We start from the raw sequence: 12,959 nt of genomic DNA on the forward strand, positions 1-12,959 counted from the left end.
TTTATGAGGGAAACTAATTGATTAATGGTTGTTTTTAAAATTAACTTACCTGAGGTGTAATTTTTAATTAGACTTCTTACTAAAAAGCCTCAGTGTTTAATATGTGCTATTCATTCTGTTACGATCTTTAATAGCCACATAAAGAGCTTTCACATACTTCCTGAGTGAAACTGTGTTGCTGTTTGTTTAAGGACTGAGCTCTGAGGAAATGTTTTCACATACATTAATTTATGAAAGTGGGTTCTATTCAGTGAAGACGAATCACAGAGCTTATCTCAATCCCTGAGCATGAATTTACTTTAAATATCCTGAGTTAAAAAATAAAACAAGAGTTTCGTAAATTCTGCGCCCTATTTACATGATAGACTTAGCTCCATTAGCCTGAACTAAATAAAGAGCATAGCTTTGAATATGTGCTTATGCAATTAACCATGATGGCACCAAGGTTTCTTGTTACAGTCTAAGTCAACAGCTTAAAGAATTGTTTAAATCAGCAAGCTTGTGAAAGGCCGTATAATTTACTCAAGGAACCATTAGGGTATGTTACAATGATTGGATCTTTTGCCATGTTTTGCTTTAATTCTTCCCAAAATGCAACCAAAGATTTGCCAAATGGTGATTATTTTTCTATGAATTGAAGCCTTGTAGAATTATTTTCCTGAAGGAACTCTGGGTTATCGCTGTTATTTCAGGAGAAAGCAGCATCCATTTCATAGTAAGAAAACCATTGCCATTTAAAAGAAAAACAAAAGGGAATACATGGGATCATAATGAAATGACCTGCATATTATAATTAAAATTCATCTGCTTCAGGAAAAAAGTTAGTACCTAAGACAAAAGCTTTAAAAATATTCAGAACCTTTAATTCAGTACTTTTATTTGTAGCAATTTATACCAAGGAGGTAATTTCAAATATAGAAAACATTTTCAATTCACATATTCATCCCCCCCCTTTTTTTAAAGATTTTATTTATTTATTTGAGAGAGAGAGAATGAGAGACAGAGAGCACGAGAGGGAAGAGGGTCAGAGGGAGAAGCAGACTCCCCGCTGAGCAGGGAGCCCGATGCAGGACTCGATCCCGGGACTCCAGGATCATGACCTGAGCCGAAGGCAGTCGCTTAACCAACTGAGCCACCCAGGCGCCCCCCCCCCCTTTTTTTTAAAGATTTTATTTATTTATTTGACAGAGAGAGAGCAAGAGGGAACACAAGCCGGGGGAATGGGAGAGGGAGAAGCAGTCTTCCCTCGGAGCAGGGAGCCTGATGTGGGGCTTGATACGGGGCTCGATACGGGCTCTATCCCAGGACTCTGGGATCATGACCTGAGCTGAAGGCAGGCGCTTAAGGACTGAGCCACCTAGGTGCCCCTATTCATCCCTTTCTGCTTGAGGATTTTCTCTTTGCCCTTTCCCCTGTCGTGTTCTCTCTCCCTCTCTCTCAAATAAATAAATCTTTAAAAAATGGGAAATATTGGGACGCCTGGGTGGCTCAGTCGGTTAAGTGTCTGCCTTCAGCTCAGGTCGTGATCTTAGAGTCCTGGGATCGAGCCCTGGGACTCCCTGCTCAGTGGGGAGTCTGCTTGTCCCTCTTCCTCTGTCACTCCCCCTGCTTGTGCCTCTTTCTCTGTGGGTCTCAAATAAATAAATAAAAATCTTAAAAATGGGAAATGTTTATCACATTATTAAGTTAAAATCATTATATATAAAATATTACAAAGTTTTTATATGCAGAAAAAAAGAGTAGAAGTAAAGATATGCATTAATCCATCACATTCACAAGCAACTGCATGTGCTTAGATCTAAACATATTGAAAAGTACTGAATACGGTACAGTGGTATTAAAAGTGTAACTGTAGAGTTTAAGACTTTTTCTTTATGAAAAATTGTCATAAAGTACCTTATTTAATATTAAACAAAAGTACAGAAAACAAAGTAAACAATAAACCATACTTAAAAAGAAATCACACTCCAGCTTATATAAACTCCACAGAGATAAACCTGGAGGAGATTAATTTTTAGTGCACTGGAAATTGCAGAATACAAAGGAAAAGTAATGTGATATTAGTGCTTATTCAGCCAAACTACAAGTAAGTTCTGTAGCATCCATTCTTTATTTTCAAAAATGTATCGAGTGTTTACCATTTGCTGGGCATTTAGAAATGGATACAGAAAAAAAAATAGGTAGTTTTCCATTCTCTGTTAGTTTATTATGATTCCAGGTAAACATCATCTTGTATAGAAAGAGCTCATAAAGCAATAAAGGAAAACACTTTCTACTCTATTTTGTAATCTGTGTCCTGTTGATGGTGGGAGCATGGGGGGGGGGGATAATATGTATGGTTTCCAACTGGCTTCTTGCCATCCCAGAGCAAGGGTTCAGAGATGATGTCCTCTAACGAAGTTCTATTTCCTAAAATGCACAATGCTGTGGTTAGTTATAACTCTGGTATAAAGAATGATCTCTCCTTAGCTGCAGGGTGTTTTCAGGAGGGAGCAATTACTGGTGGATACTGGGTTTTGGATAGTAACATTTCTTGGCCAATTATATATTATCACCAAACATGTTCTTCCTTCTCCCAACAATACTCCAGGAAAGGCTATGTCCCAGAGGAGACCTGTTTCTTTCCAGACCTGGGATGCGTAGCCATTTGATGAACCACAGTCCAAGGGCTGAAATTTTTGTCAGTCTGCAGACTGGTCTCCCAATCAGGATTAATGCTCAATTACTTTTTGGAGAACCCCAGGCAAAGAGATGTGTAGTTGAGACCCCTCAAGACTGACAAAACATGATATTAGCATACATAGTATGGCTCTGAAAAACCTTGGAGTAGATGGACTATATAAGGTGTGCTCACCTTTATGCTGAAGCCACGGAGTGAATTGTACATGTTTATCCATGAAAGAAGAGACAATTTTGAGCTTTTCCTTCCAAATCCAGTCCTCCTGTCAAAAGCTTCCAGCCAAGCTAAACACATATACTTTAACTTTCCTTTACTAGCAGGTTAGTCCAGGATATTCTACCAGCAAGAGAGATGCTTTGACAGAGGCTTTAGAGGGGTAGTAATGATGTTCTTTAGAGATTAAGAACACAGACTAGACTTGGCAAATGAAATGAACCACAGACGTGGAACTGTCCTTGAAAATGACTTAATGTTTTCAGTTGTCAGTGGGAAAAGTGAAGCTGAGAACCTAACTATCCAATTCAAGTTGTACGAGCTTAGTTAAATAAGATCAGAGCCAGGCCTGTATTTGCAATTGCTGATTCACAGTTTTACTCCTCTATGCTGATTCGTTGTTTTAACGAACCTACAAAAAATGGCAGTTGACTGTAAGAGTTTAGGGTGACAAGGAATTCGAGTATAAATGAATGATTTAAAAGGGAGGTACGTTAATGTTTTTGGACTTGGGAGAGATTCTGTTTATTAGGTCCTTTTCCTTCCTTCTGATATGCCTCTACAGTTCCCATTTATTAGACCAGTCTGTTTTTTTTTCTTTGTTTATAAATTTGTAAGTGACATATTTGTGATACTTGCACACACTTTAATTAAAAACGTTTCTTCTTTCTCATCACCTTTTCATTTGATGAAACTGTTGCCACTGCTAAATTGCAGCTGTTAATATCTTCTCAGTGACTTATAAGAACAGTCACAGTACTCAATTGCTGTCAGAGTAAAAAGAAAAAAAAAGTATACATAATTTGAGAAAAAGAGAGAACATGTCATACTATTACGAGAAGAGATTCAAGCTTTCCAGTGTGTTTGAGGAGAATTACAAGTGTTTAAAATCATTGCTCCAGTTTTGGGCGCTAAGGTTAGGATTACCTCTGCTTCAAATACTTTCACATTATTCTATGCCTTTCTTTTCCAGAGGTAACAGGGGTTTTATTTTTTATAATGACTTTATCAGAGTATAATTGACAAACGATAAACTGCAAATATATAATGTACACAATTTGATAAGTTTTGACATATGTATATACACAAATCATTATCACAATTAAAATAACTAATGTATTCATCATCTCCAAAAGTTTCCTTTAAAGGATCCTTTGTAATCCCTCCTATCCATCTTTCACTGTCCCTTCACATTGCATACGGATGTCCAGTTGTTTCAGCAAAATTTGTTTGGAAAAAACTATCCATTTTCCGTCCACTAAATTGTCTTTGTACCTTTGTATAAAATTAGTTGTCTACTTATGGGTAAGTCTATTTGTAAAGTCTGTTTTGTCACATTGGTTGATTTTTCTATCTTTTCACCAATGCTACACTGCTTTGGTTACTGTAACTTCGTAGTAATTTTTGAAACAAGATATTGTTAGCCTTGCAACTTTATCCTTGGTTATTCTAGGTCCTTCTTTTGCATTTCCATATGAATTTTAGAATGGGTTTGACAATTTCTACCAAAAAAAGTTTGCTGAAATTTTGATTGAAATTGATCTATAAGTCATGTAGGTAGAGTTGTCTTCTTAACAATATTGAGTCTTTGTCCCATGGATAGGGCATATCTCTCCATTGATTTAGATCTTTAATTTTTGTCACCAAAGTTTATTAATTTTCAGTCCTTCACACATTGATTCTCATTTAAATAGACACATGTCTTATTTAAATACATTCACTTAAAAATTATTTTCACTTCCTTGGATGAAAACCAATATCACTTGCTGCTGTAATTGGAAGGTAACTTTGATAATCAAATAAAAACAGAAAAATAGTGTTAAATTCCAGGTTAACAGTGGTACTTGAAGCTCTTAATTTTTTTTTTTGTTATAAAGCGCAATAAGTCTTTAGAGATTCTAAAGGCATATTTATATCAAGTTGATCCTTTTCCTTTAGGTTACCAAGTCTTAAAAATAATAGAGAAAAGGATTGTTTTCTCACTAGGTAATTGATTGTACTTTATTTTCAAAGATTTATTTATTTGTTTGAGAGAAAGAGCATGAGCAGGGGTAAAAGCAGAGAGAAAATTCTTAAGCAGACTCCTCAATGAGCGCGGAGCCTGGCTTGGGGCTCCATCCCAGGAACCCGAGATCATGACCTGAGCAAAAATCAAGAGTAGGATGCTCAGCTGATTAAGCCACCCAGGCGCCCCTTCACGATACTTTAATGATCCACATAGCACTAAAAACTCATTTCTCAGATGTTGGATTTGTGTTCCACAGTTAGGGAATAACTAGCTATTAGACAGGAGTGGAATGAGCAAAGATCTAGAAGTATGAGAAAATTTGAGTATTATAGAATCTGCAAAGGGTAGACATTCCTAGAGTGGTAGTTTTAAACCTTGGTTGTATATAATCATCACCTTGAGAGTTTAAAGACTCAGACCCAAAGAATCAGAATACTTGGATTGGAGAATTTATCTTTTAGAAGTTCCCTAGGTAGTTCCAGAGCTTGGGAAGGGGTGCAACACCTCTATGATAGGATGTTAGGATGTTGGTATGGGAGGATGGTGTTCGTGGGGATGGTGTGAAGCGGGCAGGCAGGAGAAAACCCAGATTGATTAGCAATGTCTGCCTTGGATGTCCGTGGTTGTGATGGTAAAAATGTCATTGTTACTTACCATTTTAGGGCTAGAATATGAATTGCCTGTTAAGGTAGTTGAATATTATTTTGAAGAACTGACAAGAGTCCTGACTCTCCTTTCCATTAAGAGCAAACACTCATGAATTTTCTGCCTCAAATGCTCTTTTGGTTTAAAAGCAATATGATCTTTTCTTAAGATTAAGGGCATTAAATGTGTATTTTAAGAGTGCATATTATGATAGAATATTTAAAGAATGGTCTAAATGGCCTTTCCCAGTAGTTTACAATAGAAATGTGAAGTATTTTTGAAACAGCTTTAACACAATTGCTTATAAAGACTTCCACATAAGAAATGCATAAGGACTTATTTGGGGGGTCGCATTTCAAAATATAATAATGCGTGCAATCCAAAATTGCATTTGTAAATAAACAGAATGAACGAGAAGAATCCGTATGTGAATGAATTCCCTTCATTATTTATCCATTGTTTTGATGCAGTCCTAAGACCCATTTAAAATAAAGCATCTTTCAGGTGCATAATATTTGCCATCTGTCAAGCTGCGCTTTCTCATAAACATTGGCCATGCTATCATCCTGAAAACTTCACCGGGGAAAAGGAAAAGGAAAAACAACTACACATCCAAGTTTTCAAACTTGCTTGGAGAAGCGTGAGACTGAGAAAAGAACTTCCAATCTTGCTTAATTTAAGAAGGGCGGTAAGAGGCATGGCAGAGGGCTTGATTATTTCACAAAAATAGGCGTTGAGGAATTCATGGGGAGGCAAGTGGGAGAAAAAGGCTTTTTTGGGGAAGGGACCTTGACAGCCCATCAAGAGGTTTCTTGTGTCTCCCACCGTCCCTCCTCCCAGGCGGTCCCACTCCGCCCGCCCGCCCTCTCAGGGCTTCAGCGCTCGGCCCGTAGACCCGGTGGGCGGGGTAGCCTCTCCCGCCGTCCCTTCCCTCACTCAGAGGGCTGAGCGCGCGGAGCAGAGGGGCATTAACTTAGAGCCCCGGGACTCTTGAGGCTCACTGGGCATCTGCGCCTCTTAGCGTCTCCAGCCCCCGGCGGGAATTCTGTCGAACTTTGTCCGTGTGTGGGTGGGAGGCAGCGGGACCACGGCCGGTCCTCGCGCTCCCCGCTCCCGGCAGGGTTAGCTGTGGCCTGCGCACTTCGCTCGCCAGACACTTCTCGGGAATGGAGCAGTCACAGTGTGGCAGCAGAGACCGCAGCGGCAGCGGCCGAACCCACTTGGCCCCGGGGCTGGTGGCGGCCGCCCCTCCGCCCCCGTCTCCGGCGCTACCAGTACCCCCGGGGATACCAGTTCCTCCAACTTTCCTGCGGCCACCCAGCCTCTTTCTGCGGGCCGCCGCAGCCGCCACGGGAAGCGGAGGCTGCCCGTCGGCTCCCGGACTGGAGAGGGGCGTGGGTGTGGTGGGCTGCGGCTACCCGCGGACACCCAAGTGCGCCCGTTGTCGCAACCACGGCGTCGTGTCGGCACTCAAGGGCCACAAACGCTTCTGCCGCTGGCGGGACTGCGCGTGTGCCAAGTGCACCCTGATTGCGGAGCGCCAGCGCGTCATGGCCGCCCAGGTGGCGCTGCGCCGGCAACAGGCCCAGGAAGAGAGTGAGGCCCGGGGGCTGCAGAGGCTCCTGTACCCTGGACCCTGCGGGCCTGGGGGTCGGACATCTGGAGGCCCTGGCAACCGAACTGAGGATTCCCAGGCCTCCAGCGGCCCTGCGGCGGTGACGGCGCTGGGACTGGGTGCCTTGGCGACCCCTGCTTTCCAAGTTGTCCAGCCAGATAATACGGAGCTAAAACAAAGTAAGTTGGTCTTTTCATTTACCCTTTGCAAAAAAAAAAAAAAGTGGTTGTTTTGGAAAAAAACTCTTGGAAACAAGTAGCCATGTCTTGGTGGTGGGCAAGAAAAGTTGTTTAAAAGAAGCACTCATTTAAGTTCTGGGAAACTGCTCTGTAATAGAAATGTTAATGAGGGTGTTAGAGACACATACCTTGAAGGGGCGTTCTGTACCCTTAGATTATAGGATAAGATAATGTAAAAGTGAAGCGAGTGATAGATGAGCAACTCAGGCTAGGAACAGAATTTGCATCCAATTCGCTATTACTTTGGGTGAGTTAGAGCTTGAAGCGGGCATTGGGTGAGAAGCTTACTTAGAGAAGCTGGGTTTTGGGTTTGCTCTATACTCTTTTCAGCTATAAAACCAGAGTTAATCTTCCAGTAATCCTGGGAAATTCACTGAGGGTTGAGAGTACAGTTCCTCATCTTTGGGGCAAACCTTTGGTGCCAGCTAGAAGTGGGAAAGAAATCTGAAATCTACCAAACCTTTTTTCACCTCCTTTCCTTCCCTTAAAATTTTAGGCACCACCCCATGACTGTTTGCTAGCCTCCAAAAGTGTAGAAAGCTCTAAATTTGAAGTTTCAGCTCTTTCCCATAGGAAAAGAATTTAGGCTTTCCAGATTTGTAAAACCATTGGGAAGAAGAATTTCAAAGTCCAGTATCTTATCCAAGGAGTTTTAATTTTTTTCCTCTTATTTTTTGACCGCAAATCACCTTCATCCCCTTTGTTTTGTAAAAAAGATATAAGTATTTTTTTATTAGAGTTATCTCAAATTAAGTTTTCCTGCTGATGTAAATCTCATTGTATTTTAATGAATTTCCCAGCCCTCTACAGGTAACACTAGCAGTGTAAATGTCATTTCAGTATTTTTTTAATAAATTCAAGACACGTTGTATCATATGAAATTCTATGATAATGAAAAGTAAGTTATTAATTAGAAAACTTCCCTGAATTGTGAAAATTGCAGATTTTTTTGCATCACAGGATGTACTTTTGAAAAAGACTCTCTCTGTATTTAAATAAGGCATATATGATTTTGTGTTCACCTATGCCAACGTTTTGCCCGTGTTCTAGTTCTTTTCAGTGGACAAAACATTAACATTTCTCATGAAAAATCAAAGAGTGCTGAAGAACAAAGTCATTAAGCAAATAACTGCTATAAAAAAGAAAAATTCTGTAAACTAAATTGACCGTGAAATCTGGCTGATAACTCTGTTAGACATTGATTTATATGATTTTGGGGGGAGTACCCAAAGTGTTCTCTTTTTATTTTATTCTTTGCCTCAGTTGACCTACTTTTTTGAAAAGCCACGTCTGTAGTTTTTCTAAACTGACTGCATCCTCTTACCCAATATCCATGAGCTGCAGTAGTCTATTTAATTTACTCACTCATTAGACAAAGACTAACAGTGATTCAGAGGCAAATAAGATTTTTCTGCACACAAAAAAACTTACTTACAAAAGAAGGAAGACTATATGTATCCAACATAAGACAAGATATACAGTGATAAAAGTAAAGAAATACAACCAGATATAGGAGTTGAGAAAACAGAGAGATGATGCAAATGATACCACAGTATCTTAAAAATACCTTATTTTCCAGAGTCTTATGCAATCAGTATTTTATTGCATTATATTGTACTCTTATGAGTACAGTATACTAGTAAAAATTGTTCTGTGCATAAATTGCTGTAGTCATGAAGTTTTGATACCTTACATGTTTGGGGGGTTGCGTATTTAGTGGGTCATAGTTAGAAATAAAATGTAATGGTGGACCAAGGCCAGTCTCTTCCCACTTGATAGACTTCATTAGAAAAGTTTCATTGTTTCTTTTAAAGTTGAAAATACTAGAGAGTCTTTGTAGTTTTACAGGAACAACACCTTTTCTTTTGTTATCTGTTTGATACAATGACAGAATTTTAACCCTCAAAGTGTTAAATTGCATACACTTTAATTTTAAAATGAAGTATAGATACTTCTTTAGAATTGAGAACTGCTTCTTGAGAAACCATAGCAAATCGTGTGTGCAAATCACTGCTTTAGGCGGTATTTGTTTTGTTGAATTCATAACATTTGTAGAAAAAGGTTTGACAAAATTCTCTGAGTATCCCACTTGACAGTTTACTCTTTTTAATGGAAATAGAGGTAAAATATGTTTATAGGATAAGAGGAAATGTAAACCAAAATAAAAGTTATTTAGTGAATGTATACATTATTATTTTCCTGGCATAAACTGTGCAAAAGGGCATTTAAAATGTTACCGTTTTATTAATATTAATATGCTCAACATGTTGAGGTGTAAGATCAGATTTTTGTGTAAAAATATTTTTGGAAAACTGCCCTTAATATTGGGAGTTGTGATTTGAAGCAAATAACCAGTATGTTGTTTTTACAAGACACTTTGAAGATACGTACAGATTGCAATAGTGCAATAGTGTAGTTTATAATTTTCTTTTAGAAACAATTTGACTCTAAATATTTTTAAAAAATATTTACTAGGGATTGAAAAAGTCCATATTTCATAGGGGATTATTAAAAAATACCAAGTCTATATCATCTCTCACATAAAATGAAATATGTAAGCTCTGGTATGATTTGAGATTGGTACAGTAGTGGTGATTATTGGTTTAGATTTGAAGTGAAATGAAGAATTTGTTGTTTTTCACATTATTCAGGTAACTTAATTGGAACCTGAAATGTGAGCATTAAAAAAAAATTGAAACTGTATTATTTATTAAATAGAATGTTCATTTTCATACTGAGGTTGTTCCTTCCTTTGACTTCTTCTCTAAATAGTCATTTTATTTAGTTCTTTTTGCATAGTGTCATTTTGAAAAAAAAAACCAGGATAACAATGAAATTTGGGTAAAATTTAGGAAAATCTCAAATCACCAAATGGGGCAAATAATGTGAGATATTGGTTTCACATTAATAGTTGGGGTAATATTAGACTTTTATCTTTTGATTCCTAAATAACTATAGCATTTATATATTATATATTTTGTGATCTTGGAATGACCTAGTAAATAGCATTTTCCCACTATTCCAATGCCTTTACTTCTGAAGGACCTTTTAAAATTCTTACTTATTAAAGTCTCTTGCAGCAAATAAATATTACTAATATATTATGAGTAAATGAATTATTTTATCCAGCATTATTTTCAAGTAGGCAGTACTTGAACTCTGTGTTTTGGGAAGTTTTCCTTTATTTGATTCTTTTTTTCTTTTCTATCCCCCAGAACTAAAAGAGAGTAAATGTGACTCAGGCCAGAGTGGACAAGAAGGGCCAGTCTCTAAATCCCATCAGTGTACTCTGGGATCATCTCCTAAGTCTAACGGTGTCATCGGAAAACAAAACATCAGGCCAACTATTTCAGAAAGCTTGAACAAGGAAGATAATATTCAGCCTCTTCACCCTGGGGAGCTATCAGGAGGGGAAGAGAGTCCCAGATCCCTGTCATCATCTGATCTGGAATCAGGAAATGAAAGTGAGTGGGCCAGAGACTTCACTGCTACCAGAGCCAGCCTTCCCACACTGTCCTCAAGACCAAGAGACCCTCTTGATATCCTTACCAGGATTTTCCCAAGTTATAGGCGTAGCCGGCTAGAAAGCATTCTGCGCTTCTGCAAAGGGGATGTGGTTCAAGCCATTGAACAGGTCCTAAATGGGAAAGAACACCAGCCAGACACCAGGGACCTAGCAAACTCAGGAGAATTGGAAAATACAGCTTTTCAGAGAACTTCAAATTTTAGTTTAGGTGGAATTGGTTTTGGAACTCCAGGGAATAAATCAGCTTTCTCTCCTCTTCAAACTGCTTCTGCTCCTTATGGAGGTGATTCAAGTCTCTACAGCTTAAATCCTAGACTAGGTATCAATCCATTACGGCTGGCATACTCCTCTCCAGGAAGGGGGCTCTCTGGTTTTATGTCTCCTTACCTAACTCCAGGGTTGGTACCAGCATTGCCTTTCCGACCAGCTTTGGATTATGCATTTTCAGGAATGATTAGGGAGTCTTCCTACCTTCCCAGCAAAGACTCAGTAACTGGTGGCAGATTGTATTCCAGGCCAAATCAGGACAGTCTGTAATATTTCTACCTATTCTCCCTTTTTGGAGTATTTCTAGAAGCATGCAATACAACCCACACACCCAGCCCTATTAATGTGTACACTATGGATGTAAATGGCATACTAGACCTTAAAAATACTATTTTTTTTTACAACCAGTATGATTTGAGATCGAAAGATTCCTCTTTGGCATTTACTAAGTGAAAGAAGCATTTAAACATTATATGTGCCTTGAATAAAGTCATTTCAGGAAATATTTGTACTTTTATGAATTTTCTCCCTAAAGTATCAGTTGTAGAATTCCTATAACTAAACTTGTTTTTATTTTGTTGAAAAATGGAGTTTATAGTTGTAAAGTACATTTATAAGTGTAAAGCAATCCAGCATATAAAATGAACTAAAAGGAAGAATTGAAAAGTTGAGGTAATTCTAAATGACTGTTACTTTGAACTTTTTCTTTCCTTCTGTTCCTTCTTCTGTTCCTTGTACACAGGAGAGAAATATTCAAAGTATTTTAAAGCATTTTATTCACATATAAGTGATTAGTAATAAGTAAAACTTTTGAGAAATTTAAATTCCTTATTTTTTTCTGAATGTCTTACTTTTCATTCATATCAGCCAATTGTGATAACAAGTGCCATTAATAAAGCATTTCTCTTTAAAGTGAACTTTGTAAATTACACAAAGCCTGTGAAGTAAATTTTAGGAAATGAGACTGCACCATCTCCTGGCCACTATCACTAATTGCATCTAACTTCTGGTAAAGTGTAGGAATTAGAAATGAATAGTTTCCTCATAGTATAAGTCAACGTTGTTTTGAAACCGTCATTTTGAATCATGCTACATAGAAACTTTCATATCATGAAGTGAACGTCTGCCGTGGGTTAGGATTTTAATCTTTGTATCTGGAGAAATATTCCTTTCCATATGTTTGTGGCAAGAATATATGGCAGCCATTCTCAAAGGTAAAAATAGTCTTACTCAGAAAATTTAAATACTTGCTCAGATAAATATTGATTGTAGGTAGATGATGCTTAATGCATTGAGGAAAGTTATCAAATTTCCAAAGGGGAAATACTGTCATTAAATTTTAGAGGATTCCATGAGATTTTAATAATACTTTTTGTTCTCCATCTGAAGCATATGAAAGCTGTTTATTTCAGTAAGTGGAATGTCCCTGAGAAAACTGCTTATAAAACAATTTCATGCAGTTTTCTTTATATGTCATCATTTTTTTTAAAGGACAGTATCTTCATTGTGATTGTTAGAAATAAATGAAAACGCAGCTGTGGTGTAAGATAGTTGATGAATTAGAAATAGTTGAAACAGCTTGAGCAACATGATTCACTAAAAATTTCTTAAATTATATATATGTGTGTGTATATATATATATGCATATATATTTTACCAGCAAATATCATAAATGCATAGGATCTGATGATTTAGGATGTAGATATATTTAATACAGTATGCATTATTTTTAGTGGTGTGAATATGAGAAAGCAGATCTTGTAAAG

The 12,959-nt window shown here is 37.8% G+C and overlaps 1 protein-coding gene across 1 annotated transcript; it reads left to right on the forward strand.

Moving 5' to 3' along the window:
* Window positions 1–6,712: 6,712 nt before the first annotated feature.
* On the forward strand, window positions 6,713–11,463 carry DMRTA1 (DMRT like family A1). Its single transcript, XM_028115126.1, has 2 exons — window positions 6,713–7,340; window positions 10,616–11,463. The coding sequence occupies exons 1-2, from the start codon at window positions 6,713–6,715 to the stop codon at window positions 11,461–11,463; spliced, it is 1,476 nt and encodes a 491-aa protein (XP_027970927.1).
* The last annotated feature ends 1,496 nt before the right edge of the window (window positions 11,464–12,959 follow it).

The sequence above is a fragment of the Eumetopias jubatus genome, unplaced genomic scaffold (assembly GCF_037043125.1).
Source record: "Eumetopias jubatus isolate StellerSeaLion01/CBP00866 unplaced genomic scaffold, mEumJub1_p1.0 scaffold_15, whole genome shotgun sequence".
Classification (NCBI taxonomy): domain Eukaryota; kingdom Metazoa; phylum Chordata; class Mammalia; order Carnivora; family Otariidae; genus Eumetopias; species Eumetopias jubatus.